The 26,492-nt window shown below is 49.0% G+C and overlaps 10 protein-coding genes across 10 annotated transcripts; 5 read left to right on the top strand and 5 right to left on the bottom strand.

The window, feature by feature from the left end:
• Positions 1 to 192: 192 nt before the first annotated feature.
• Positions 193 to 3,137, bottom strand: FOBCDRAFT_41607 (DHHC palmitoyltransferase-domain-containing protein). Its single transcript, XM_031186562.3, has 2 exons — positions 1,397 to 3,137; positions 193 to 1,343 (listed from the first exon to the last, which is right to left on the bottom strand). The coding sequence occupies exons 1-2, from the start codon at positions 2,657 to 2,659 to the stop codon at positions 570 to 572; spliced, it is 2,037 nt and encodes a 678-aa protein (XP_031037697.2). The 5' UTR covers positions 2,660 to 3,137; the 3' UTR covers positions 193 to 569.
• Positions 3,138 to 3,805: 668 nt separating this feature from the next.
• Positions 3,806 to 4,708, top strand: FOBCDRAFT_320646 (uncharacterized protein). Its single transcript, XM_031186561.3, has 3 exons — positions 3,806 to 4,037; positions 4,146 to 4,197; positions 4,256 to 4,708. The coding sequence occupies exons 1-3, from the start codon at positions 3,930 to 3,932 to the stop codon at positions 4,477 to 4,479; spliced, it is 384 nt and encodes a 127-aa protein (XP_031037696.1). The 5' UTR covers positions 3,806 to 3,929; the 3' UTR covers positions 4,480 to 4,708.
• Positions 4,661 to 6,660, bottom strand: FOBCDRAFT_225959 (HAD-like domain-containing protein). Its single transcript, XM_031186558.3, has one exon. It carries the CDS (start codon positions 6,394 to 6,396, stop codon positions 4,960 to 4,962), a length of 1,437 nt encoding a protein of 478 aa, XP_031037693.2. The 5' UTR covers positions 6,397 to 6,660; the 3' UTR covers positions 4,661 to 4,959.
• A 1,730-nt stretch (positions 6,661 to 8,390) lies between these two features.
• On the top strand, positions 8,391 to 9,661 carry FOBCDRAFT_41623 (uncharacterized protein). Its single transcript, XM_031186557.3, has one exon. It carries the CDS (start codon positions 8,644 to 8,646, stop codon positions 9,592 to 9,594), a length of 951 nt encoding a protein of 316 aa, XP_031037692.2. The 5' UTR covers positions 8,391 to 8,643; the 3' UTR covers positions 9,595 to 9,661.
• A 482-nt stretch (positions 9,662 to 10,143) lies between these two features.
• Positions 10,144 to 11,158, top strand: FOBCDRAFT_203078 (tRNA methyltransferase TYW3; the record flags this gene model as incomplete). The annotated part of the gene is made up of 2 exons (XM_031186555.2): positions 10,144 to 10,578; positions 10,661 to 11,158. The coding sequence occupies 2 exons, from the start codon at positions 10,144 to 10,146 to the stop codon at positions 11,156 to 11,158; spliced, it is 933 nt and encodes a 310-aa protein (XP_031037690.2).
• On the bottom strand, positions 11,072 to 12,006 carry FOBCDRAFT_41631 (uncharacterized protein). The gene is made up of 3 exons (XM_031186554.3): positions 11,894 to 12,006; positions 11,765 to 11,822; positions 11,072 to 11,681 (listed from the first exon to the last, which is right to left on the bottom strand). Exons 1-3 carry the CDS (start codon positions 11,938 to 11,940, stop codon positions 11,307 to 11,309), a joined length of 480 nt encoding a protein of 159 aa, XP_031037689.1. The 5' UTR covers positions 11,941 to 12,006; the 3' UTR covers positions 11,072 to 11,306.
• Positions 12,007 to 13,123: 1,117 nt separating this feature from the next.
• Positions 13,124 to 13,475, bottom strand: FOBCDRAFT_261974 (uncharacterized protein; the record flags this gene model as incomplete). The annotated part of the gene is made up of 1 exon (XM_059611287.1): positions 13,124 to 13,475. Exon 1 carries the CDS (start codon positions 13,448 to 13,450, stop codon positions 13,124 to 13,126), a length of 327 nt encoding a protein of 108 aa, XP_059467375.1. The 5' UTR covers positions 13,451 to 13,475.
• A 1,709-nt stretch (positions 13,476 to 15,184) lies between these two features.
• FOBCDRAFT_138205 (uncharacterized protein) lies at positions 15,185 to 22,249 on the top strand (the record flags this gene model as incomplete). Its single annotated transcript, XM_059607991.1, has 8 exons — positions 15,185 to 17,037; positions 17,263 to 17,465; positions 17,584 to 18,813; positions 18,873 to 19,037; positions 19,268 to 19,332; positions 19,624 to 21,923; positions 22,115 to 22,137; positions 22,203 to 22,249. 8 exons carry the CDS (start codon positions 15,185 to 15,187, stop codon positions 22,247 to 22,249), a joined length of 5,886 nt encoding a protein of 1,961 aa, XP_059467376.1.
• Positions 22,250 to 22,986: 737 nt separating this feature from the next.
• On the top strand, positions 22,987 to 24,382 carry FOBCDRAFT_225971 (uncharacterized protein). The gene is made up of 2 exons (XM_031186550.3): positions 22,987 to 23,455; positions 23,510 to 24,382. Exons 1-2 carry the CDS (start codon positions 23,068 to 23,070, stop codon positions 24,199 to 24,201), a joined length of 1,080 nt encoding a protein of 359 aa, XP_031037685.3. The 5' UTR covers positions 22,987 to 23,067; the 3' UTR covers positions 24,202 to 24,382.
• On the bottom strand, positions 24,383 to 25,881 carry FOBCDRAFT_225973 (uncharacterized protein). Its single transcript, XM_031186549.3, has 2 exons — positions 25,501 to 25,881; positions 24,383 to 25,446 (listed from the first exon to the last, which is right to left on the bottom strand). The coding sequence occupies exons 1-2, from the start codon at positions 25,579 to 25,581 to the stop codon at positions 24,466 to 24,468; spliced, it is 1,062 nt and encodes a 353-aa protein (XP_031037684.2). The 5' UTR covers positions 25,582 to 25,881; the 3' UTR covers positions 24,383 to 24,465.
• Between the last annotated feature and the right edge of the window lie 611 nt (positions 25,882 to 26,492).

Here is a 26,492-nt window from a genome sequence, read left to right on the forward strand (position 1 = left end):
GTCTTATCGCCATCCACTCGGAGACTCCGCCCCACTAAAGCCTATCCTTGTTTATTTCCACGTGCATTCCGGGGGCTCATTTAGTGGACTCTTGATATGCGATTCTAGAGTTACCGATCCAGAGGCAAATTAAATGCATTCCCTATTTTGCCAGTTACTAATTCGATTAAAGTTCTGGACATCACTCACTCCATGTAAAGCAAAAATGGTGTGTGAGAAAAGTGAATCTAGTGGCTTAAACTGACTGGTATCTAAATAAGTCTCAGATATGTATCATAGCCAAGGCTCGTCGTCCCAGTCAATGCCCGCTCAACGCCCGTATGTCGGTGGCTATACCATAAGTTACCGACTTTTCCAGAGTCTGTGCTAAAAACAAAAGGGGAATGAATACATGAAATGTGGTCGACTAGTTAACATAAGGTAGGTAGGGTATAATAAAAGAAGAAAGAAACAGGCATCATATCATCCTGACCACCTCACATGATGAATACTTCCCAGAAGCTACGCCATCTTGAAAAAAAAAAATTACAATTACAATGCAAGAGTAAAATTCCACTTCAGTGCATCGGCTAATGACTCTGTTCACTTCTCAGAGCCACAGGGCCTTGGAAACCAGAACTTCCAGGGACGACGTCGTGCATTTCCAATCCCTGAGAGCTCGATCTCGGCCGCTTGTCTCTTCGAATGCCTAGGCGTTGGTCGCCTTCATGATAATGCGCTTTGAACTGATAATATGTGGGTTGTCGAGGGCGGCATAGAACAACAATAAAGTTCTTGAACATATTGGCCTGAGAGAATGCCCGGAAACGCTCCTTCTTAGCAAACTTGTGTGAGTTCATGTACTCTCTGGTCGTTTCGCCTCGCGCCATGAGGAAGATGTGATATCCCATCAAAGCAGCAGGATAAAGGAAGGAGATAAACCCAAGGAATACCAACGCAAAAGGAACTCGGAAGTGATCGATAGCTTTTCCGAATGAGACACCTTCACGATTCTTGTAAAGAAGAATCTGTGTAAGAGAAGTGGCGATGAGATAGGCCGCGAGGATAGTTGCGGATGTAACAAAGGTAAAGAAATATCGGTAGTTACGTTTCCCGACACAGTTGTTGAGCCACACGCAGTGATGATCATGGGTCTCAATACAGTTATCGCATAAGCGACAGTGGTGGGCACGGGGTGGCCGCCAGATATTGCATGTTCTACAGTGCTTAACCGGAACTTCCATTGCGGCTGTTGATGATTCGGCAGATTTTATCAATGCCCAATCTGTTGTGGGTGGGCTAAGTTGGAGAGGGTCATCGTTGTCGTCGACAGGGGGGAACTGGTGAAGATTTCGTGGAAGAATCTGACAAGCATTAGCCGACACACACCTTGATTTGAGCAAGATATAAAACTTACCCCAGGATCCGTAACGGAGGCGTGGATGAATGAAGAGAAACATACATACGCAAGGTATGCAAACACAATAGGTATCGCAGGCGATACATGCTTCCATAACCAAGGTGCTTCAAAACCAAAGAACAGGGCGCAAGGAATGATGACAAAGATACCTGTCGCAATATTAACAGGTCTCCCTCTTGTGTTTTGCCAGCGACCACCGAGACAGAATACTGTGTTGCCATCGAAATACTGATGAACACGTCCGAGATCGGATTTCTGACTCGGCTTATGAGGGACACGGGGATGACGTTCAGTATGAGAGTCTAAAGGTCTGAACTGTGGTGAAGATGCGGACGAAGAGAGTTTCTCAGCTCCTTCGGTACTGCGATTCTGACTTTGCTGGCCTTCGTTACTTCGACCAGGCATGAGGAAGCTTGATCGAAACGACCGTGGAGATTTAATCGGGCTGGGCAGGTTGTGTAGGTCCTTATAACTCTTGTCCACAATGATGTTATGCTGAAAGTGACCTGTATCGGAAGTCTTGCCTTGTTGAAGAGGACGAACACTATCCGTCAAACTCCCCGCGGGATAATGGCCATGGCTAGGGCTCGTATTCGCTGTTATCCTGTCCAAAGTTTCTTGTTCCGTCATTTCCGTGCCTCGGGATGGTGGAGATCGCATGTTTTCGTCATTGCTTGTTTGGCGCTGCAGTTGCGCAATCGGGTTCGATATGATACTTTGCCGTGTTTGACTACCGCTAGCTTCGCCGTGCTCATCGAATCTTTGTTGTGACGCTGGCGATGTTGGTGACGTTGGTGAGGTGGGAGACGCTGGCGACATTTGACTCATTGTAGATGGGCGATGCGATCCTCCTCTTTGCGCCTGTAATTTCTGCGAGCTCATGGGTCGGAAAAAGGCATGCGACTGCAACGATGGAACATGGCTTCTGCTTGATAAACTTGGCGCTTGACTTGTAGAACCGGCAGTCGAACTCTCGACACTCCCTCTCTTTGCTTGTACGCCAGAAAGATATGTCTTGTTACGCAAAGACTGACCCTGCCATGGACCCCTGGAAGATGCTCCCGTTCGTGCAGTATCAGGCCGGGAACCCATGTCCGCACTTCGAGGAATGCTCATTCTGTTCTTTTGCAACTCTGGCCCGTCCCCGTCCTCACTCGCGATGTCCGTCATTCGAGAAGAAATGATGCTCGGCGGCCGGGCCGCTTCGGAACGGGAATTATGTGGCGCTGAAAAGCCATCGTCATCGGATTTCGCGGCCATAGCGATGGCAATGTTGAATAATGGTGTCGTTCACAGTCGTCTACCTGGAGACGACTTTACAGCAAGTCTTGATCGAAATTAAGGGAAAGTTGGCGCGAAAGGTCCAAGCTCAGCCTCTCATTCAGAGTCTCGTTAAATACGTCGCCTGGCCAGTGAATAGGTAGTGTCGAATGATATCCAAAAATGAAATCGGCACGGTCGGCAGGTTGGTCGCGTTACGCAGTACTGTACAAAGGAGCCAAATGAAGGGATCGAAGGACAGGGGTGAGAGGATACGGGTTTCGATCGTGGAAAAAGGAATTAGGAGAATGTGGTCGCGAGAAAGATAGTTAAGCAAGGTAGGTAGGGAGCGCACAATTGGAGAGTAAACCAGTAAGTAAAAGAGAACGTAAAGGGCGGCCAGCAACGAAAAGAAAGGTGATGGATGGTGACAAGATGAGGAGGAGGTGTATGCTTGTTCCTTTTTCCTGTCCTGTCTTGTCCTTGTTCCGGCTCAGGACTGGTTTCTTTTTCCAAGCCCAGCCCAGTCCAGCCTCAGAAACCTTGGGCCCGAATCCTTAGGTAATTGGACGTTCGCGCTCTCCCAAGCTGTCCTCGGGCCCCCTAGTAAGGGGCCAGGGGCTAACCTCAGGTCACTGGAGCCCCTGCTAGCGGCGCTGGTGTAAGGGCTGTCAAAGGTTGAGAACTCCATACGATAACTGATCACGGAAAGTAGAGATTGCTATGGCTGAACGCATACGCCGTAATCGAAATGCTCTGTACCTTTCTCATGCACAGAAAGACGCCACTTTCAACAGATTGTGGAAACCTTCTGCAGCAACCCGTTTCGTTGACGTTTGACAGCCAGTCCCAGAATAACTTCGGTTATGGTAACTCAGTTAATAATGGTTGCATTCACTTAAAACTCGACCGAAGCCAGCTAAATTTACTAGTCTTGGCTTTAAGAGGTTGATATGATCGTCGCTGCATCACAATGAACGAATCTTTCATGCTTTAGCCAGGGACAAGAATGGTAGAAAGCCAGCTTGTGGCCTGGTTACCCAGGCATCATCGCTAGAAAGCTCTGGACTCAACTCAAGACGTCATTCCTTGTAAATCGTGATGTTACACGTGACCTTCTCAGCTCCCCCGGCATTGGCCAATGATAGTGCACGCATTCATCGTAGCGACTGTCTCCGAAATCATACGAGAACTTCAAAGCTTCAACCACCTAAGAAAGCCCCGACGTAGAAACCCATTCTTCAACAGCACACAAAAACACGTCGTCAAAATGGCCTCTCGTATCTCCCGCCGATTCCTCTCCACCACCGCCCGCCGCTTCCAGGAGCACCAGAAGGCTGAGCTCAAGAAGGAGTCTCGTCGCAACCCTGAGATTCTGGTGCGTCATAATGCCTCGGCCCACCCTTGGAACTATGCCCGGTCAAAACAATGAGCGACGGAAATGGACCACGAATTATGGTTGCTAACGTAGATGGATGATTTGTAGATTCTCGGTGGTGTTATGGTTGCTGCCCTTGGCGGTGCTGGCTACTACCTTGGTACGGAAATCAATTGATATGTCAAAACTGAAGCAATTGCTGACATCGCCATCTTCAGGCCGATCTCCTACTGGCGCTACCTCCGAGTCTCCCGTCACCATTGCTACTCACCCCTGGGAGAGCGGCAGCTCTGGCAAGTACCAGTACCACCCCGGCGGTGACCCCAACGCAGCTCCCAAGGACGCTCCCAGCGCTCTCAACGTTGTCGTCGTTCCCAACGTCACCCTTCCCGCCGAGCTTCATGAAAAGTACAACAAGTGGGGCAAGGACGGATACCCTTAAATCACGAGTTTGGAATGATGTTGGAGCTGGCTACATGAACAAGCATGTATTGTAGGGAATGAGGGGAGAGCTTATGAGTTGGATCAGTCAGGTCTCCCACGCCCTGTGTAGAAAGAAGAAGGACAAAATGGGCTTGATCTAAGCAACCACCCATAGTTCACATACGACGCGCCGCGATTTTTCTTAGCTTTGTGTCTTTCAACTATAATTTGACTTGTCTCTGGCCTCATTGTGTCTGTGCCTGATCTCTGGCTCACGGGAATGGACCGGGCGAAAGGCTGGTCTGGATATGTTCACATGGGCTGCCAATCACACCAGTGACGTGGTATGATTTCACATATGTCACAAAATAACTCTTGTTTCTCGTTGCTTCTTGGTATCTCATCACTCACTACTACAACACCCGGCGTTCCTTGTAATATCCTAAACTCCTGTCTTCACCAGTCTTGTGACAACTTTGTCTGAACTCAATGCCGACAACTAAACAACCAACGCATCAATCTCTTCGGAAGTGAATCCAAGAAGGTACAAGAGATCCAAAAGACTCTCTCCGTTCAGGCGGGCGTTAGCTTCCATCTGAACACGAGGCTTTGCGTTCCATGCAACTCCCAGACCTGCCTTGTCCAGCATGAGCAAGTCGTTAGCGCCATCGCCAACAGCAATGACCTGACACAGATCAATGCCCTCCTTGGCAGAAATGTCGACGAGAAGATCCCTCTTCCGCTCCTTGCCGACAATGACCCCCTCAACCTCACCTGTGAACTTGCCGTCCTGAATAACGACATGGTTCGCGTGGGCGTAGTCAATTCCCAGTTGGCCAGCTAGCCATCCTGTCAAAGGCTGGAAACCGCCTGAGAGAACAGCTGTCTTGACACCCAGTCGCTTGAAGGCCTTGATCAACTCTGGTACGCCTTTGGTGACATCCAATACTGGCCGAAGGCCTTCGAACAGGTTGGCAGGGAGGCCCTTCAGAAGAGCAACTCGTTCGCGGAAAGAAGCCTCAAATTCCAGCTCGCCCATCATGGCACGGTGTGTGATCTCGGCAACTCGTACAGCCAGATCTGGGGGATCCTTGACATGATCAGCCAAAAGGTCAATCACCTCTTGAGTGATGAGTGTACTGTCCATGTCAAAAACCACAAGTCGAGGGTGGCGTCTCCACACTGTATCTCGCTGAAGGACCACATCGACGTTCCACTCCTGCTCAAATCGGTAGATCATCTCATGCTTTCTCAGGTCATCCAGGCTCAGATATTCAGGTGATGGCGTAGGAGAGAGCGTGAGCTCAACAATGCGCGGTTGCTCCTGGTTATCCAAACATCGATGAGAGGAGTGAGGCTCATCGGCGTCCTGAGGAAGAGGGAATGAAGACATGAGGTGGAGGAATGAGGTGATGCATAGAGGTGAGATATAGGAACCATAGATGTGGTCCAGCTGCTCTGACTCCTGAGTTGGCGGCTCCAGAGGATACTCATTGGGATCGGTTGTCGGGGCCAAGTTGGCGGGCAGAGACTCGTTACTGTCCGCAAAAGTGGTTTTGACGGGAGATCTGGAGCCCTGGTCCTCACCCCTTGGCTTATAGAAAAGGGTCGCGATAAGACGATCCGTCTTCTCACCAGCTCTGGGGGCACAATTGGGGTGAGAGTACGAGTGGCTCAGTCCACTGTCGACGACAGTAGGGGGGTTCTCCTCAGACGGGATGCCATTGAAGGGCAAGATAGGCCTTGTCTGGGGAACGGGTGAGTTGCTGGTGTCCTCTATAACGGTGTCAATGCCGTGGAACAGCTGATCCTGTCGAGCTGAGTCGGGTCGAGGAGGGCGGTACTCCTGGTGATCACTAAGGTATGAGCTGCTCCTCATGGAGCCCAGCTGCGGCCGTGTGACATTCTGTTTGGTGGGACTTGTCTGGTCTGCCATTGTGTTGACTGCCTGTTTGTGTGTGTACTGTACTTGCGTGCGAGCGCGGGGTGAGATTTGCTAACGTCTGATTGACTGGCTCTGACTGGTTCTGGTAATCAATAGCGTCAGGGAAGAGCTGAGATACGAGGTTTTAAGCCCAGAAAGGAGACTAAGAAATGTTTAAATCAACGTAGATAGGATAAGCGATGACGCGCAACCGCCTATGGTACAGCGAGCAACGGACCCTAGAAGCTTGCGTTGAATCAATCTTCAAAGGTGAGAGGGTAGTGAGCGTAGGTTGTCTTTCGCCAGGGCACTTCTCTCCGTGTTTAGCCCCGCCAATGGCTCGTGCGACTTTGACCTTACGGCTTCTGCGGCTCCTGTCAGGCTTGGTCTAGGCTATGATTGGTGCAAATAAGCCCGCAGCCTCACGGGTTTTGTCATTTTGATGAAGACCTTCAATGAACCTGGAAAATCACGTGAGTTTAATTTAACATGTATGTAACTCTGATGAATTGTCTGTGGTAAAGCTCTGGAGGTCGTAGTTGTAGCCCACAGTTTGTCTTGTTGGAGTCCTGACTTTGGTCATCAAGTTAGCTCATTGGGTTGGCGCCATATGGCTCGGTTTTGATAGCAAACTGTATGTGTTAACTCATGAAGGAAACATTGAGATGATGAAGACTTGGCTCACCCAGGAGCGAAAATCAACAAAATTATAGAGTACGGTCACATTGATAAAGCAATGACGCAAGCAACGAGCTGGGATTATGACGTAGCTTGAGATTAGGGCCAGAGATCTCCACGTTAGCTTGATAAGTCAGCAAGTTTGGCATTTCATTGTTACACCCGTATTAGTGAGCACTCAACTATCGGGACACGGCCTAACCTTAATCCCTCGTGCGAATAGTCCCGAAGAGGAGAAAAAATTGTTTAAACTGGAGCCAGGCACAACGGCAGTCGCACGGTTCCTCGGTACCGATGTTCCGAGCCTCATATTGACAAAGACCGACTGCCGCACCGGCTGCCCGGTATTAGATTGCGCCTTTGAAGCACGTCTTTTTGGGGGCATGTACGATGCCAGCATAATTTTATAACTGGAATTTAACTTGTTCGTTGTGCGTTCTTACGGGTTGGAATACAGGCATCGAGCTGTCGGCCCGTATGAAGCCTAACTCAAAAGTCATCAACAACTTTGATATCATCGATCTCAGGATGTGATAACACAATGGCTCATTCTTGCGACAGAGATACATACATACATCGAGTGACACACTATCATCGTAAAAGGAAAGCATATTCGCTTCCTCCGGGGATATTAGAATTTCGCAACCCAAGCCAAAATGACATGATCGCGGGGAACCTGCCCTCGTGCTCATAATCATGCAATGGCCCTAGTCAGTCATTGACTCCATCTGATCTCGCCAATCCAATACATCCCCAGATCTAGATAACATGGGATTCGACTTTGATTGCGAGATGAGCCAGATAAAGACCATATAATTTCTAAGCGATGCTTATAGAACCTTCTGCTCGCATGATGATGATAACCTCCAACCTCCGGGGTTGCCGCTACCTATAGTCCCACCGAAGAAAAGGCCCAATGGACCTCCGGCTCGGCGGCTGTATCGAAGTTATGTCGTTGTCCGGGATGAGGTGAGGCAAAACAAGTCCCATCTGCTGGGCGCCATTTCAGGGCTTTGGTCCATAGGCCAATCAGGCTTTGTCCTGAGCGTGGCGCCTCCATCGCGAAAGGTATAGCGTCGATGTCGTGATCAGTCTCAGTTGCAACTCATAGTCGTTAATCCTCATGGCGGCGATTGCGCAATTGCAACTCCCCATCTTTTTCCACGTCCTGGGCTCGTCACAGGCAGAATACTCTCGGGTTCGGACGATGTCCTTGCACATTACTAAGGACGCCCTTGATCGGGGGCACAGCGGGCGGTCGCCCGGACATAGCTTGTAAACCCCATACAACTCAGCACGTCTCTTCCCTCTCCGTCTCCCTCTCTCTCTTGACTTAACTTAAGAATTTGACTGTCCTCGTTCATTATCGTGTTCGTCATCTCGTCTTTCCAGTGCTTTGAAATCCTGCTCTATAATCAAATCAGCACAGTATCTGCGTCATCAACTCGACTAGAGCCTCTTCACTCTACGTTACCTTTGGCTGCCGATTAGATATAACTGGGATACGCTCCTCACCTATCCCAGCTTTCAACAAGTCCAAGTAACAACTCATCTTCGAAACACCATCACCGCGTCTTGAACATGCCTGCCTTCATCTCCCAAACATCCTCGCAGGTGTCACTCACCGACATCAAGCTTGAGTGCGAGTCAGGCTATGTCTCTGGACAAAACTCAGAATACTCGTCACCATCATCATCAACCACTCTACCCCAGGTCTCTCTCACCAAGGCCCACATCAACCATCTCAACAACATGCTCGAGGATATGCACCCCATGGACATACTTCGATTCTGCAAGGTCATGTTCCCTAACCTGTACCAATCGACTGCCTTTGGCTTGACCGGTCTCGCAACCATGGACATGCTCTCCAAGATCCAGAAGGAGCACCCAAACTCTCCCACTGTCGACCTCATCTTCTTGGATACCTTGTACCACTTCAAGGAGACATACGACCTTGTCGACCGAGTCAAGGAGCGATACCCTAACGTCCCTGTCCACATCTTCAAGCCCGATGGCGTCAACACTACCGAAGAGTTCGAGGACATGTACGGAAAGGAGATGTGGAACACCGCCAGTGAGATGTATGACTGGATTGCCAAGGTCGAGCCTCTCCAGCGAGCTTATGATGAGCTCAAGGTTGCTGCCGTCCTCAACGGTCGTCGACGATCTCAGGGTGCTGCCCGTGGATCCATCCCCATCATTGAAGTTGACGATGAGCGTGGTGTTGTCAAGATCAACCCTCTGGCCACTTGGTCCTTCAAGCAGGTCAACAACTACATCAAGGAGAACAATGTTCCCTACAACGCTCTCCTCGACCAAGGCTACAAGTCCATCGGCGACTGGCACTCTACTGCCCCCGTCAAGGAGGGTGAAGACGAGCGAGCTGGCCGATGGAAGGGCCAAGACAAGACTGAGTGTGGTATCCACAACAAGAAGTCTCGATACGCCGAGTTCGTTGCTATGATGGAGCGCAAGCAACAAGAGGAGAAGCTTGCTGCTGCTCTCGAGAAAGTGGCTCTGCCCACCGTATGAGTGCACTTGCACCCAGACAACCACTTATCTTTGATGACTTAATGATTGAGGCATTATGCGAGGCGTTTAAGGAGATAAACTGGCTCAGCAGTTATCGTGACTGAGCCGAATGGAGCTTTTGGTATTTCGGGAATCATTGAACGGCGTTAGGAAAAATACAGGAAGCTGGGTGCAATGGAGGAATAGCAAGCACATGACTGAGCAGATAGATCTGTCGCAGGCTGTAGACAGAACAATAAATGAAAGAATCAACCAAACTTCTCAAATGTGTCTTTGATAGTGAGATCTGCGATATCAATTATGAGAAATGAGGTCAAATGTCAATGGTAATCAGGATCACGAGGTTGGAGCCACAATGATAAGCTACCTACCCCGCGTTAAGACATGAGTTTTCGAGCTAACAAAACATCACATCCCCACTGCCAGATTCTGATATCGTCTTATCTGAGCCCTTCGACCTACCCTTTAGTGCTACCTACAACTGTCCATCGTGACCTTTTTCAGCCTTGCGCCACTGTTAACAAATAAAAAGTCTTGCCTCTTGCCAATATGCAGGAACTCGCTTCTTCTCCGCCCGCTTTTGTTGAAAGAAAGAGAAAGATTCTCGAACAACTGGCAATTCCAGATACAGAATACACGGATGCTTCACCGAAAGGCTCTATAGATGAGGGCATCAGGGATCTCATTGATGAAATCAACCAACAATCCGGATTTGTCACTACTAGCAGCTGTGCAGGCCGTGTCAGCGTTTTTCTTGAAGGGCGGAGAGTTGCTGACACTGAAGGAGAAGATGAACAGGTAGCAGGTGTTGGTGGAAAAGGCGCTGGGGGAGCTTGGCTGTTCGTTTCCCATGATCCAGTACCTGACGAGAGTGGAAGTACAGACTGGAGCAGTTTATTTGGACTCCAGAAATCTACAGAGGCACAGGAGACAGCTGGAGAACCGAAAGAGAGAAGACTTGTTCACTTCAAGTACGAGGCAATGGTAAGCAGAAATTGTGCTGTATCGAATATAGCGGAAAGGCATTATATTATACAAAGAACATTCATACTGAGATATTACGTAGATCCTCCACGTCCTCACAGCATCACCGGAACATGCTCAACTACTTCTGCGCTGCGGCCTACAGGCAGGGTTTCGTGAGTCGGGTGCCCTCAATATCATCCCGAATGGCAAGGATGCTGCCACTCCTATGGTGGCTATACGGACAATGGGACTTGCCTTTGAGTCTCTCATCGGGCAGCAAGTTGACGGCCATCGGCAACGCATAGTCTCACTCGAGTACCTCCAGACCCTCGTCCAGATTGCCAATGAGCGGTTTATCGAGAATAAGAAGCGCATTGAACGCTTCCAAAACGCCTTCAGAGACGCTATCTCTGCTCCAGTACCACGTCTAAACCCCGAAGGACAAGAATGGGAGGACGCTGCAGCGAGAAGAGAAAGGAAGCGTGCTGAGGGCCTGCGAAAGAAAGCCGAGCTGAAAGCCAAGCAAGAGACAGAACCAGAATCAGACCGCACCAAATCAGGAAAGGAGGAAGACGCAGGACTACTCTTTGAGATATAAGTTGTACACTTTGATTCCTCAACCTAGTTTTTCCCGCTACCAATGCCGTAATGTACACGTGCGTACCTGTCTGGGCATACCAGAGCCCATCACCTCTATATCTCTATAGAATCAGTCCCCATTCCCATTATCAGTTTTCCTTCTCTCTCTACGAGACGACCTTCTCGACCCAGCTCTTCTCAAGTTTCTTAACTTCGGCCTTGAAGTTCTCCACCTCCTGCCAGCAGTCGAGCGGCCGTCGGTCGTGCTCCCGCAGACATCGAATGACTTCATTGCGTGCTCCCTCAACGCTCTCGGGCAGAGGACGCACTTGCTTGCGTGACTCGAGCTTCTCACGCATGGCTTCAATCTCCTTGCTGACGGTGTACTGGCTCGTGCTGTTGTCATCTTTGAAATCGGCGCTGGCGAGTTTCTCGTGTGCTATTTTGAGAGCTTCGGCTTCTTTCTGCTGTAGCTTCTTGAGCTCCTCGGCCACGCGGGCCTGGATCTGGAGCTCGACTATCTTGGAACGAGAGGCATCGGTCTATTTAGAATCGAGAGAACGTGCATTAGCTTCGGTTGACGCTCGTGGAGAATATACTAGTAAGTCGATGCGGATAGAAGTACCTCATTGCTGGATTGTAGTGAATCAACGAGATCTTGTGACAGTCCGTTAGGCGCTGAGCTGTTTATTGGCAAGCTGTTAGTCACTGATCGGAATATAGTAGCATACCCTCTATAACTGGATTAACTTACGCCTTCCACACATGTGAGGAGATTGGTTTCGACTCGCTGGAACCCATTGTGTCGACCGCAATGGCTGTACAACCGATGTTCAATGCCCGGCTCGTGATAGCCTTCCTGGAAATTTCCGGCGTTATTCGGGTGCGTCACGGAGCGGCGATCCGTGGCTGCCTGAGGTTGCGAATTCATCCCGTCGTGTGACGCCTCGTGTGGCGCTTGAGTGTGGCGCCTCACCTGCGACCGAGAATACGGTCACCGAAACTATTACACCACACACCACTTGTATTGTAATTAATGCATGACATTGATCAAGGAGGCTTGACACAGGACGATGTCCGTGATACTTGCGATGATGATTCAACAAACATGCCACTATCGGCAATCTATCTTTCACAAACAGTGACAAACTCACAACACCGGCCAAGCCCGCGCTTATTACGATCTGATGTTGGGGTAAGATGGCCTGTTCCAAGATCATAGCGATTTACAGAAGCCAATGCCTGCCGATGCAAAGAATGGCAATGTCACGGCGACCCAGCTTACGAAGTCCTGCTGTAAGGTCGCAGCTTGACTGGCCGATAGGATTCAAGGATTAACGCAAGCATCAGGTTCAGGACAATCTCCTCAAGGGGCCTTGAGATTTCCATTTCTAGAATCGAGATAGCGCCCGCTCGTGGGGCTGTATACATCGGATGTAGCTTACCAAGGCGTCGGAAGCGAGCATTCAGGCACTAGATAATTTTATCTGTGACGCCAAGACAGTTGACTTGATAACAATGTACGCCAAAGGATCAAGAGCCTCGTGGGCCTGGATATCCAGCGGTCATTTTTCCGTTATCATGCTAGACGGCGGACAGGCTAGCTGGGCCGCAGGATCAAACTGACGTCGAAACAGAATTCCATCAACCACAGAACGAGAAAATATGAAGATTGCGGGCCGCGTCTGACCCTTGGCAATGATGTTTGCAGGGAGCATCTTTGAATACCTTGTCTCTTGAGGCTTTTGGTCCGCATTGGCAATCTATTGTGCTAAGCGAGGAGACGAAGCCTTGAGTTGAAAAGTCTTGGTGAAGTATGGGAGCTGCCATCATGGTTGTGGTTCATGGCATGACAGATGCCCCTCATGGTTTGCCGTCTAAGCCGTAGGATGTTTCAGTCAGCCCATTTTCATCCACTCTGAGCAGGATTGCGTCAGAGGAACAATGAGACGAGAAACTAGAAACCGATGCGTTTATCCAAACATCAAACAGGAAACATTTTGTCGTCTGGAAACGTGTCGCGGCGGTGCTGAACTTGAGCTTGTGATACGAGAGCGAGCGTTCCTGACCGGATGCCTCTGAGAGAATGAGTCGTTGGCGGCAATGCTGCGGGGCATTGAGTGGCTACGAAGCGCTGTAAGTGCTCAAGTGCCCACATTCTTGCAGCAGGTCTGGCCTTTGACAGCCAGTCCACCCCTGAAGAGTTGAGCAGAAAACTTGGAGTTTCCCATTTGCCATTCCAAAAGGGGGCCTGGGTGGTCCCCTGAGCAAGAGCCAGCCAGGGCCAGCAAGTGGCTGGTTTCAGAAGCATTGAGTTACCAGGATCTGCCAACAAGCAGCCACTAAATAATGTTCCTTTTCCGCCGGAGGCCTAATTCTGAGATCTGCTAGCGACATCTCTCACCCAATTGGCCATATCTTGCGAAGCCACGCCGTTGCTGGGAGTGCCCCTGCCGTGCTGCAGCTGATGGAGGCTTTTTAAAGTCAGGTGCTAAAGTTCCTAGGCACTTGTGTAAGATGCGCTTAAACGCTCGTGGTTCGTTGTGCCATGAATCTTGTAGCTCTTGTATTGTAAGACATCGGAAGACGTAGTGTAATGCGCGGTCCAACCAGATCGATATGGATTGAATTCTCGGCTTTACGGCTCATAGCTGGAAACAGCACGCCCTGCAGGGGGTCCCAGTTATATCCATCCATCCAGACTCTGCGGTGCCGAGCCTAGAAGTCTGTAAGGGGCTCCTTGTGATAGAGACGAACAGGGAGGGGATCCTCTGCCATGCCATGCCCTGCTGTGCGAGTAAATTCTTTCAGCGCCAAGACGAGTTGTACACAGCCTTTTCGGCCAAGTTGAATGCTGATTGCCCACTGTATCTGGGCTGACAAGTCAAGTGGCGGACTAACTTGAGCTGGGGGGACCCGTTTACAATTACATATTATCACAACGTCCGCTCCGCTGGGCTTCATGTATTGCCTCTTCATTCCTCTTGATCTTTGCTTCGTGCCGTTTACGGTGGTTTTTTTCCCCTGTTTTATTTTTATCTTTTTCTTCTTTCGTCCTCTGGACCATTGAAACATTCTTCGCTGAGGCTGGCCACTCTCTACCTCAATCCGCCTGACAAGACTGCTTTCGTCACTGTCGACCACTGTTCACCGGTTCTCGCCCTCGTGTTTGTCTCTGCTTGGGGTTTCGGGTCTCAGAACAGGTTGAAACATTGAAAAACAACCGTTTCCCGCTTGGCTTCGATTGTTATTGTTTCCTCCGGTCGATCATTCATTATTTGGGTATTGTCTTGTGTGTTGCGACAAAGCGCCTCAATTCCTACCTCACTTATTCCATTCACTATCATTCTACTCGCGCAAGCGTCCAAACGTCAACGTCGATCGTCTTAAACGCCTGCCTTTATCGATTGGCCTGTGTCTCAATTCGCCCTTGCCCTTCACTTACTCGCGGCAATTGACATCGACCCGTTCTTTACCGCTGATCCAAATCCGCCCAAAGTTGGAGATCGTCAGCCTGGCCTGCTTTCTTTCCAACTGCAACTGAGAACATCATCACCTTGTGGACGAGGTGAAGACGACTTGGACTTCCTACGTCATTGAGAACTGTCTTGTAGCGACAGTGATCAATACCCAAGTCAGCCTTGTTCTCCGCGGATCGTTTATTGTTCTTTGCCTTCGCGCTGCGTTACATTTTGTGTTGAACACACCTTCACCAGCACCAAATCTCCCAAGTCACCACTGAACATCTCGCTCGCCGATCACGATTTATCGACACAAGCGCCAAGTCAATCATTTGTTTACCATCATGTTCTGACACCAAAGAGCGAACACAAGGAGGAACAGCATACACCTACTTTCTTTAAAACCACCACTGACCTCTTGACTCTTATTCGGGACCTTTTGTTCGTCGCACAATTATATTGTCCATCATTCATTCACAGCGAACTGCGAATTCTCCCTCTTTATTCGCCCAAAGAACCGGATAAAAAGAAGCCGACTCTCATTTCCTACTACACTTGCTGCCAGAGAGCAACTACTTAACAAGATGGATTTCACACGGCGCAGGATCGCCGATATCAGCTCATACATACCAACATCAACCCTCAAATCTCGTGGCGAAGCCGTTCCTGCAGATGCTGAGGCAACTCCAAACTATCACTCAAATCTCGATGGTGTAAACCAACCTATGAATTTACTTTTTAAAGATGCCTTGTGGTGGACCTTGGGCATCATGGCCCTTGTTGTTCTGTCCATCAGAATAATTGAGATCCTGTGGATGAGACTCCGACAGGTGTCTGCCATGAACGTGTCCGGCTCCAAACAAGCGTACTGGAGGATATCTCAATGGAGCTGGATGCCAAACGTCAAGAAGAACCTCATATATGCTCCTCTGTGGAACAAACGCCACAACCGAGAGTTCAAGCTATCCTCTGCTATTAGCATGGGGACCCTTCCTTCGCGACTTCACTTCATCATCCTCTTCATCTACCTGGGCAGCAACTTCGCCTATATGTTCGTCCTCAACTGGCACAATGAGAACAAGCTTGCTTTCTGTGCCGAGTTACGAGGCCGCTCAGGAACCTTGGCGCTTGTCAACATGGTGCCCTTGATCATTTTCGCTGGGCGCAACAACCTCCTCATTGGCCTGCTCAAGATCAGTTTCGACACCTACAATCTTCTACATCGATGGATGGGTCGTATTGTGGTCCTCGAGTCTATTATCCACACTATCGCCTGGCTCATTGTCGCCGTGGATGACTTGGGTTGGGGTGGTGTTGGCCATAAACTTTCCCATGGACTTTTTGAAGGCTCGGGAGCCGTTGGCACGGTTGCTATGACCTTCCTCCTTCTGCTTTCCGTTTCGCCTTTGCGTCATGCCTTTTACGAGACTTTCCTCAACGTTCACATTGTCTTAGCCTTCGTTGCCTTCGTCGCTACGTGGATTCACTGTGCTTCGTCTGCACTCAAAGGTGGCCTACCTCAACTTCCCTGGATCATGGCCATCATGGCCATCTGGTTCGCCGACCGCCTCGCTCGTATGCTCCGGATTGTCTTTGTCAACTGGTCTTCCAAGGGATGGACTGATGCGTTATGCGAGGCTATGCCCGGCAACGTCACTCGAGTCACCCTCCACTTACCCCGATATGTCGATATTGAGCCTGGCACTCATGCATACCTACGCTTTTGGGGTCTTTGTGTCTGGGAGAGCCATCCTTTCTCTATCTGCTGGGTCAATCATGTTCGCGATAACAGCTTACCAATTGCGGAAAAGGATCCTCTCCACGCAGTCGACAGGTCAACCATGACTACTACAGTCTCTTTCCTGATTGGAGCCCAGACAGGTTTCACTAAGAAGCTCTTCGACCGTGCCTCCAGATGCCCGCGAGGTCTCCGTATCAAGGCTGCGATGGAAGGTCCCTACGCCGGACATAACAGCCTTGATTCATATGGCCATGCAGTCCTCTTTGCCGGCTCGACTGGAATTACTCACCAAATCTCGTACATTCGCCATCTCCTCGAAGGATACAACCAGGGCACTACTGCTGCTCGACGCATCACACTTGTCTGGATTATCCGCGAATACGAATCTCTCGAGTGGGTGCGGCCCTACATGGATACGATTCTTCGTATTCCAAACCGAAAAGACATACTCCGCATCCAGATCTTCGTCACCCGTCCTCAGAACCCACGCGATATTGTCAGTGCTAGCGCCACGGTGCGTATGTTCCCAGGACGGCCAAACGTTCCCCTCATCCTGGCCCGAGAGGTGCAAGAGCAGATGGGTGCCATGTGCGTCACAGTCTGTGGCCCTGGTGCTCTTGCTGATGATGTTCGGGGTGCTGCCCGAGCAGTGCAGGGCTCAACCGTGGTGGACTTTGTAGAAGAAAGCTTTACGTGGTAAACTGCAACGAGAGTGGTGGAAGTAATCAAGAGGTTTCCGTTCGAACTGTACATACTTACGGCAAGTGGGGGTTATTTCATGGAGGGAGGCTGATATCATGGACAATCATAGCGTAAAAGCGTTTCCATAAAGCGATCGTATTATTAGAGATCTTAAGAGAACTATCACTGGGACGAACCACATTTTTGTTTATATTAGTGACATGTTAAACTATAATCCAGGACGTGGGAACACCATGTAATTATTACCATACCCGGTCCCTTAATTGATGAGGCTCAGGCAAACCTAGCACATGTGATTTCCACCCAATTAAGGTTCCGTTGTCAGATCCAAAGGTGTGGAGAACTGAGTTGCTCTCTCCTTCCCCGTCCCTGCCTGCCCCACCAGCGTCTTCTCTCAGGGCAGGTGGGTTTCAAAGTTCACTGTACGTTTAATGGAAAGAAGTACGTACCTGCCTCACGTCGCGTTTACCATCACCAAGTACGCGATTTGTGCCACAACTAAACCTTTTTAACTTCAACAAAGCGCTAAGATATTACAAGTCCTCAACGGATGCAAGAGCATAGCTGGATTGGATTCTAAATTTAATACCTACATTTGTACGACTTGCCCTATTGTACGAATGCCTACTCGAACACATGATTCCCCGTCGCATTCGCGATCGCCGTCGCCGCCCTCAAGAGCGACACCAGCGCATCGAAATTTAGCAGTCAGAGAACGGGATTCAAGTCGCTCCGCATCTGGATCCAAGAGGAAGAGAGCGGACACAAGAAACGGAGAACCCGCGAGCCATCGAAGACGGACCGTTGAACCTACAGCGGGCAGCGAAGACGACGACGACGATGATGACGATATCTACGATCCTGACCAGCCACTGGAGGAGCGCCGCAGAGTCCAACAGGGGTTCAGAGATTTACTTCGGGATGTGACAGAGAACACTGAGGAATACCTACAAGGGGACTCGCGAGGGCTTCATGAGGCCATTCTCCGCGCCGATGAACTATCGAAGAAAGTTCGACAGACTACAGAAGCAACGATTGACTCACGGCTACTTGTTAGCACTACCGATTTATCTTACCGAAAGACTTTGAGACTCACACAAGGCAGCCTTTCTCAAGGCATCGATGTTGATGAGTTTGTTTCAAAATGCATCACATATATGAGACATGGTCGAGGAATTATGGATGATGATGCACCCGAGCTCTCGAGCACCCAACGTCAAAGAAGAAGGACCACAAGAGGTGATGAAGATGGTGAGGAAGACATCGGGGATGAGGGCGATATGATGAACTGGCCGCATCTTGGCCGTTTTGCCAGCTTACCTTATATCAGGCGTCCCGCCCTCCCCGGGTTCCTCCTTGGACCTCTGTCAGTCGAGAAGAAGGCTCGCAAGATTGCAAAGCGAAGTGCCCCGTTCAGACCTAACAATCTGACTGAGACGCGTCCCGAAGTGCTCAATGTCGAGGATCTGGCCAAGAAGGAGAACGATCTCACCGCGATTTGCGGCAAGATTCTCCATCAATTACAAACTCTCCAGGCGAACATTCAAGAAACTGTGGCGGATCTGATTGATGAAAATATGGACGATGAGGAACAGACCAGAATTATGCATCAACATGGCCTTCGGAGCACCGGCGGCATTGATTTGATGCGGTTTGTTGTGAATCCCAAATCATTCGGCCAAACCATCGAGAACATGTTCTACGTCAGCTTCCTTGTCAGAGACGGCAGAGTGAAGATCGATTTCGATGAATTCGATTTACCAGCGCTTGGTTAGTTAATCATGGCCGGGACGTCTGAAACTCGCTAACTCGATCTTTAGAAATCATAGACAGAGATGTCGAGGCAGAGGAAGGAGAACCGACACGACACGGGGCAGCGAAACACCAAGCAATTCTTTCCATGGACATGGAGACCTGGCAGGACATCATTGACACATTCGACCTCAAGGAGCCCATGATTGCTCACAGAAAGGAGGTGACGACTTCGGGACCTGGTGCGCGGGGTTGGTATAGCTGAGTGGGAAAGGGGAAGCATGAACAAACATGTCGAGTCTTTCAAATCCATGATTCATTGTCATGAAACACACGAGATAACCTTGTTTGCATGTGAGATACCTATCAGGCAGTGGTTCGGAGATGGCCGGCATGGTGTTGTGCACAGGCCGTTAGCAAACAACCTGTTTTCTTTGTTCTTGTTCTTCCCCGACAGTAGAGGTCGGGGTAGTAATGAAGAAAGGCTCGATTGGCGGCGATGAGCCTTTGTGCAAGACTGCCTGTGCACGGCAAAAGGTGTGCGCCTCGTTTTATTTCTGACACATTGCAGATAGTGTCAAAGAGAAGCGTCCGATTCAAAGAATCTGAATAGACAAAGGCATCCACACAGCTGCAAGCCGCTTATTTAACCCCTTCAAAACTCCCACCCACTCCTCGTGTCCTTTGATCGAGTGCCAGCGACTGTTTCGATAATCCTTTTCACATTGTTGCAGGGCAAAATCAGCTGCTTTTGTCACATTAACCCAGGAATCGTGTAGCAACTTTCTCACACATCCATATTCAATTCCACCTTTGTTAAATACCCAGGCAGTCAAGATGTCGGTTACTAATCCCTTCATCGAATTTGAAAAGGACCTCGACGTTCGAATTGCCGAAACAGGTGTGAAATGGAATCATAAGAAGGACAACCTCGCGTCAAGTCTAGATCGATTTTACGAAAAAGAATGTCTCAAAGAGCCTTCCAAATTTCCAAAGATGGCCCTCAACGTCATGCAGGCTTTGAAAAAGACAGCCCATAGTTCGCTCGATGACCTGCTTGAATGGGTCTATGCCACACAACGGAGTCAGGACGATGAGTCCAAGCGCCAGATCAAAGATCTGGTACAGTGTATCGATGATTATTATCAGAGTCAGAAGTCACGAATCGAGAGCGAAAGGCGTCTCACAGAACAGCGGTTGCTCGTGATGGAGAAGAGCAGGACCCCTAACCCTGCATCAAGCCCTGAGCAAAAAAAGCCCATACAAAAACGTGTAACTTCCGCGTTAAACCGTGTTGGCAGTGCTGGGAAGGCTTTCGAGCGTGCCAAAGCTACTGAGAGGATCACACGTAGCCAACAGGCCAATGGGCAGCCAAGACCCTCTCGCCATCCTCGTCATCGTCATCGGAGAGAGAATGCTATACGCACGGAAAAGACCTTGAATCGCCTAAACGAGAACGCAGCTATTTCTAGGAAGACGTCGCTGTACAAACGATCGCAAACTTATGGTAGTCCGAAAGGACGGGCTCATCGCACCTCCATGACGGCCCCTAGACTGCCCACAGCGATCCGGCCCCAAAAGCGGTACACAGCAAGCTCTCTATCGCAAGAGTTCAATGCTTCCGAGTTGCAACGTGACGAGCCTGACGATGTTCCTGATAAGATATACGCAAAACCTTCTCTAGAGCAGGAGCTTGTCGCTGCTCAGGGTCACGGGCATCCTCGCATAGACAAGGAACTTCTCATAGACGACGCATTTGTTCTTGGACAACAACTCAATGAAGAGTTCAGTACCATATCCTCTCCGGCTGATGCTGAAGACTCGGATGGCGGGGATACCGAAGTCGAAGAAATGGCCGAGGAGGGAAAAGAGCAACAGAAGAGGGTTGGGGACATTCCCTTGAGAGAAGCCGAGGATGAGACCAAGGAGCACGATGAACTCAACGACAGGCTCGAAATAAAGAATGGGGGCGTTGAGCATCAGACTGCTCATCTTCAAGAGAAACCTCAATCTGGGCCTGATGGCACCATCATGCTTTCACCCAAAATGGCAATAAAGCTCTGGAAAATCCTCTTGGAAAACAATGAGCGCGTCGATTTTGCAATATCAAAATGCGAAAACCTAGAAAAGTGCGACATCAATGAGAGTTCCATGAAAGAACTAATTGATATCTGGGTACCGGCAATAAAGGATCACCATTGTAAATTTAAGAAGATCAAGAGTTTCTTTGCTGACATCGCTCGCCATGTGCTCGATATCGATCTTCCTCCAAACGCGGCGCAGACATCGGAAGCCTCTAAATCTATGTCTGGCTACTCAGAAACCTCTGCAGGCATGGAAAGCTCTCAATGTTTGTCAACTGCGCCTTCCAGCGGATCTCGCGACAGCTTCCTTAGCAATAAAGACCATGACGGTGACGATCTAGAGGTGAACGCAAGTAGCGAACCGAAGCGTCCTGTTTTTCCAGACAGCGAGTCAGTGGCAAGCTTGAGACCTGGATGTTCTCGGGAGCTCAGTGCTTGGCAGCAAAAGATCAAGAAGAACAGAGAGTCCGTGAGCCGAGGCCCTTACCTGAGCCCTCCTTCGTCCGCTGGAACGCAATATTACACAACGCCGCAAAGCAGCCCGAGAGACGGAGACTCACCCAAGAAGTGGTGGATTAGTCCTAAGGAGGAGAACACTCCACAGAAGGACAGTGATGATGAGAAGGAGGTTGTTTCTGAAGATGAGAAAGGAAACAGTCCTGTCAGAGACATGTCGAGCAACGGCACCGGTGAATCCTCAGACATACCTGAAGCATCTCAAGAGGCGAACACGCCAGCACCAGGGAATAGTGATGGCGGAGATGATCCAGATCCAGATCCTACTAAAGGGACTACTGTCGATAACGAGTCGTCACATCCCCTTGCACAATCATCAACAAAGGATTCCGGTATCTTCCAATCCTTAAAACTGGGGCTTAGGGTCTTGAGAATGCTGGTAGTGCTGTTTATAGCCAACCAGGCCTGGGCTTGGTGTCTTGTCATGAAATTTGTCTGTCAACTTCTCTCCTGGTCTTATCACCGTTTCATCAGGCGTAGGAACGTGGATAACGACGGCAAAGCACTGAAATTCCCCAACCCACCTTCGTATGTAAACGTGGGGTTTGTTTTCAACCATGCTTTCTTCCTGTTTGTTCTTGGCTGGTGGTTAGAGGTACGCCATGAAAGACACCTGTGGTATATTGCCAACGGCCAGACGAGGGACCATATGTTGACGTACATGGCGATACAACCGCCATGGGTATCAACTGCGTTCTCTTATTATACAAGCTCATTAGGGTACATCTTTGGGCTTCCGGAGGTATTGCTATCCTGGATGTTGGCCTTTCCGAATGTTATTATGCAGCTTCTGACTTCATTTTCAAGTTCCTCGTGGGCGTGTTTCACAGATGTCGTTGGAAGTGCAACCTTAGTAATCAGGACATACAAACTGGCAGGTGGCTGATGAAAAGGATAGTGGGTGGGTTTTCTGGATCATTGTTTTTGTTTGTTAACAGTCGCTTTCGATTATATATATGTGTATTATTTTTGCGTGGTGTTGGGTCGAGGCTTGGACCTAATGTTCACTTGGTCTGAAGAGTGGAGTCCAAGTTGTCTAAACAGTATAATATATTATTGAGTGATGAATTATTTACTTTACAACCATGATATCCTAAACCAACGAGCTTCCACATAATTCAGCTGAATTCAATTGTTTGACCGCTACGACGGATTTAACGAGGGTATGCAGAAAACATACGCGTACCGTAGAGTCCTGATTGAGCCGAGGTTCAACTCTTATATCGGGCTCTCGGGACGAAGTAACATGCCGGATGGATCAAGCTAACGTTGAAATGATATTTGGAATCAATCAATTGTGAGCTGCTAGCAACTTTGACAGTATTAATCCGATTTGCCAGGGAACCTTTTAGCTAGGTACATGGTAGATAAGAGAATTGAATAGGTTACCTATGCTGCATCCCAGTCTAAATGTAGCGTATTGCAGTATTTGGAATATCAGCACTCACATGTTGCTCAATTGTATCCACTTTTGATGCTTGAATTAGCAGTCCCGATTTCCAGGGTCTTGGGCCAACTCAGCCAGAGTCGGCCGATTGATTGCAGTGGATGGATCGGAATGTTGATGTCATTGAAGAAATGCAAAGACTAATTCTATTCTCAACTGGAATATTACCAATTCAAGTTCAGGGTCCGCCTCGACATTGGATGACAATTAATTACCTTGGTCGTGATGATACGTCTGACGTCTCGAATTCAATACTTAAACGTCAACGCATCCAGATTATTCCAGCACCAACAGCAACAAAGATTCTTTCGACTCTCACGTGCATTTAGACATACTCCAACACACGACTTCAACGTCATACATCTTCAACCTCGTATTGCGACATCATCAATCAAAAGACCCAAACTCACAACCTCTCTCACTCTACCAGCACAGAAACACAACCTCAGCACACAACCAGAAACGTCCAACTCAGCAGAAATGTCGTCCAAACTCATCCCTTCAGACCCTGATCATGTCATGGTCATTCGCAATGTCACCCCCAACATTGCCACCTTCTCAGTCCCCTTTTCACGATTCGGAAAAGTCAAGATTGGTGGCCGAGGTACTCTAGGTATGCTCTTCCATTCATAAGAGGTAACTTCAGCGCGATACTGACGCTCGATAGTCAAGCTCACTTCAGGAGGCCTGGCCATCTTCTCACCAGTCGCACTCACCAAAGCCACCCAAGCTAAAGTCATGGAGATGGGAGGCGATGTCCGCTATATCGTTGCTCTTGACTATGAGCACCACATCTTCATTTCTGAGTGGAAAAAGGAGTATCCCTCGGCCAAGATCATCGGCCCAGAGGGTCTGCCAGAAAAGCGCGCTAAGCAGACCGATGATCCCAAGATCAACGACGATGAGTTTGCTGTTGTCTTCAAGAAGGAAAACAAGCGGGAAATCAAGATTGACCCCGACTTCGATGCCGATTTCGACTATGAATACGTCGACGGCCACGCCAACCTTGAGATTGTCTTCTTTTACAAGCCTGAGCAAGTCCTGATCCAGGCCGATCTTCTCTTCAACCTACCCCCCACCGAGCAGTACAGCAAAGTGCCCGAATCAGAATTGCCCGCAGATGGAGCTGTTGGCAAGCTCTTCGCTTGTGTTCAGAACCCCCGTGGCGATACCAAGTGGTTACAGAGATTCAACTGGTATCTCCTCGCCAAGAACCGTGAGAGTTTCAACGACAGCATGGCACAGATCGCCAAGTGGGACTTTCATACCATGATTCCTTGCCATGGAGATGTTTTGGAGGGAGATGGAAAGGAAGTGTTTATGAAGGTGTTTGACTGGCATCTCCAGGGACACAAATAGACGTAAAGGATGATGAGATGATGATGATGTACGAGCAGAGCATAGAGGAGGAGTTGGGGAGTGAAGTACAAATATTTGTAGTAATTTGTAATAATACTGTACATGTATCTGAGAAATTATTTGTTCAATAGGCCGACCAGTCTGATAGTCTTCCGATAATGCAACACTATGTAATTTCAGGATTGTAATACCATGTACTGACTGGCCTCAAGAGAGTATAATGGTTTGAAATTTCAAAAAATTGACTAAACATGGGGTATAATACTATTTTGAAGCCGAAACGCCAGTATTGCAACAATCATCCATGCATTTACTTTTGCCCTTACCCAGTGTACGCCTTTTAACAACTTCGCTTCTATCCGTCGCGATCTCATCGGACATGAACTCTCGATTGCGCGACGACTCTGCAGCAGAAATATTCGACTGCTTCCTCACTCTTTCTAAATGTGTAGCATCAGGGGTAGCTGATGGTTGTGTCGATTGTTTCCTTGACGGAGGCTCGGGCTCCATCTCTACAAATCCAAACACAGGATGTTCGGCACTGATCAATTCACCTCCTTTGTGAACGTAGTCGCTGAGTTTCCCGAGTATAACAAACTCAACCTTGAGTTTTACCGAGTAGGCCACTGCCTTGATGCCCTGTTGCCATAGGAAATTGTTGGTAAAGCTAACGGCGAGGAGCGTGACATCGACTAGCACGATTCCCACGTTAATAGCAAACAGGTGCCAGATTATTCGAGGAGTCTGGTTTTCAGCTTCTTTTCTCTTGATGATCTCCATCGTTTTCCAAATGTAAAGACCTGAAAGTAGGAAATCTTGAGCACAGAAGAATGCCAGCTGAACCTTTAGGACCTTGATGAATGCACCGTTGCGGTCGAGCTTTTGTTGCGTGCTGATAGCAAATAAAAGAACAGTAACTGCGCTGTGCCATATAATAGCATTGAGGATAATCATCCATTTCGTAACCTTCAAAATGGTGATGCTTTTGAAGAGCAAGTTGAGTCGAGAATATAGAACAAGAGCTTGGCCGGTAGTCAGGAGTATCCAGCCAATGTCGTTTATGAGCATATTTGCAACGTCCCCTATAACATCGAAATAGCGAACCAACCAGCCACTCGCATACGGCAGCACACCGATGGAAGCCACAGCAAGACTCCATGAGAAGAGGTCGTTATGCCGCCTGGATGATGTCAAGATGAGGAGAAGCAGCTCGATGCCATTGTACAGCGAAATAGTGGCACAGGTCTATAGGGCGTGTTAAATGGAGTACTCGAGTATCGAATTCGACAGGGGTCGTACTATGACTATCATGGCCTCTGGGGTATATCTCCCCGAAGACGTAAACTTGGAGGCGGCATCGGTGCGTCTCGAAAGAGACATGTTGGCCTACTTTGGGCGAGCCGAGGTCGTGGCATGAGTTGAAACAGCAGGGAGCAATGCTCTAGAGAGAAAGCATTGAGTCCGAGAGTTGAAGGTTGTTGAGATTAGTTATGACGCCTCAAAAGGCCGCACGTGATAGGTCCTCTTAGACCTACAGGTGAAGGAGGCTCAGATGCTGGGGCTTGCTAGGCCAGGATACGAAATGCCTAAAGTTTTGGCGCATGTCCCTGAGGGATATCCATTGATTGATGGGGATGACAGTATGGTGTGGCTTCTAGGTTTGGGCTATGCGCTTTGAAGTTTGGGATGCGCCTAGCTATGCAGTATCCATGTCCGCTGAGACACGACTACGGATCGGGATATAAGTGCCGCAGAGGGTAGCTACGTAGTATGAAATGAACCAATGCTGGGGACTGGTCAATTTAGTCGGCTGACGGGAAGTATAAGAAAGTCTGGGGTCATTAGGCATCGACAATTGCCATTGCCATGTCTATGTTTGACTAAGGTATCCAGGGGCACTTATAAGGAAGCTCGACTAGCAATGCTACGTAGCATCTTGGTTGATATTCGGGAAATGAATCTTGACACATGCCGATGTTTGGTTGATGAAAATACGAGAACATGCTGTATCCCATCAATAGTCACTACAGATTGGGAAGTGAGTAGCCAAATAAAAAGCAAAAAAGTGTCAATCTTCAGTCCGGTAGTAGAGGTTCCGATGGTGCGGTAACGGCGGCTGATCAAGGAACTAGCCACAAGAGGGAATTCATAGACAAGCAAATAAAAACATGGTTAGTGGCTCAGCCAATGATTGAGTTAGAAAGTACTTGAATAAAATAAACATTCCTGTTTCGATTGCTGATCGAGGAGGTCAATGAATCTTGGCTTTGAACAGTCAAAGTCTGTAGTGA

Source organism: Fusarium oxysporum, chromosome VI (assembly GCF_013085055.1).
Source record: "Fusarium oxysporum Fo47 chromosome VI, complete sequence".
Lineage (NCBI taxonomy): Eukaryota > Fungi > Ascomycota > Sordariomycetes > Hypocreales > Nectriaceae > Fusarium > Fusarium oxysporum.

What these genes read in the sequence shown, in the direction of transcription:
- FOBCDRAFT_41631 (XM_031186554.3), bottom strand. Translation starts at nt 11,940, where the DNA reads ATGGGTTCCAGCGAGTCGAAACCAATCTCCTCACATGTGTGGAAGGC. An exon ending in TCCTCACATGTGTGGAAGGC is followed by an intron (nt 11,823 to 11,893) that starts GTAAGTTAATCC and finishes GCCAATAAACAG; the next exon opens with CTCAGCGCCTAACGGACTGT. An exon ending in CACTACAATCCAGCAATGAG is followed by an intron (nt 11,682 to 11,764) that starts GTACTTCTATCC and finishes GATTCTAAATAG; the next exon opens with ACCGATGCCTCTCGTTCCAA.
- FOBCDRAFT_320646 (XM_031186561.3), top strand. Translation starts at nt 3,930, where the DNA reads ATGGCCTCTCGTATCTCCCGCCGATTCCTCTCCACCACCGCCCGCCGC. An exon ending in GTCGCAACCCTGAGATTCTG is followed by an intron (nt 4,038 to 4,145) that starts GTGCGTCATAAT and finishes GATGATTTGTAG; the next exon opens with ATTCTCGGTGGTGTTATGGT. An exon ending in CGGTGCTGGCTACTACCTTG is followed by an intron (nt 4,198 to 4,255) that starts GTACGGAAATCA and finishes CGCCATCTTCAG; the next exon opens with GCCGATCTCCTACTGGCGCT.
- FOBCDRAFT_225959 (XM_031186558.3), bottom strand. Translation starts at nt 6,396, where the DNA reads ATGGCAGACCAGACAAGTCCCACCAAACAGAATGTCACACGGCCGCAG.
- FOBCDRAFT_41623 (XM_031186557.3), top strand. Translation starts at nt 8,644, where the DNA reads ATGCCTGCCTTCATCTCCCAAACATCCTCGCAGGTGTCACTCACCGAC.
- FOBCDRAFT_225973 (XM_031186549.3), bottom strand. Translation starts at nt 25,581, where the DNA reads ATGTCTCTTTCGAGACGCACCGATGCCGCCTCCAAGTTTACGTCTTCG. An exon ending in CAGAGGCCATGATAGTCATA is followed by an intron (nt 25,447 to 25,500) that starts GTACGACCCCTG and finishes CACGCCCTATAG; the next exon opens with ACCTGTGCCACTATTTCGCT.
- FOBCDRAFT_225971 (XM_031186550.3), top strand. Translation starts at nt 23,068, where the DNA reads ATGATACGTCTGACGTCTCGAATTCAATACTTAAACGTCAACGCATCC. An exon ending in TGGTGGCCGAGGTACTCTAG is followed by an intron (nt 23,456 to 23,509) that starts GTATGCTCTTCC and finishes GACGCTCGATAG; the next exon opens with TCAAGCTCACTTCAGGAGGC.
- FOBCDRAFT_41607 (XM_031186562.3), bottom strand. Translation starts at nt 2,659, where the DNA reads ATGGCCGCGAAATCCGATGACGATGGCTTTTCAGCGCCACATAATTCC. An exon ending in CCTCCGTTACGGATCCTGGG is followed by an intron (nt 1,344 to 1,396) that starts GTAAGTTTTATA and finishes AATGCTTGTCAG; the next exon opens with ATTCTTCCACGAAATCTTCA.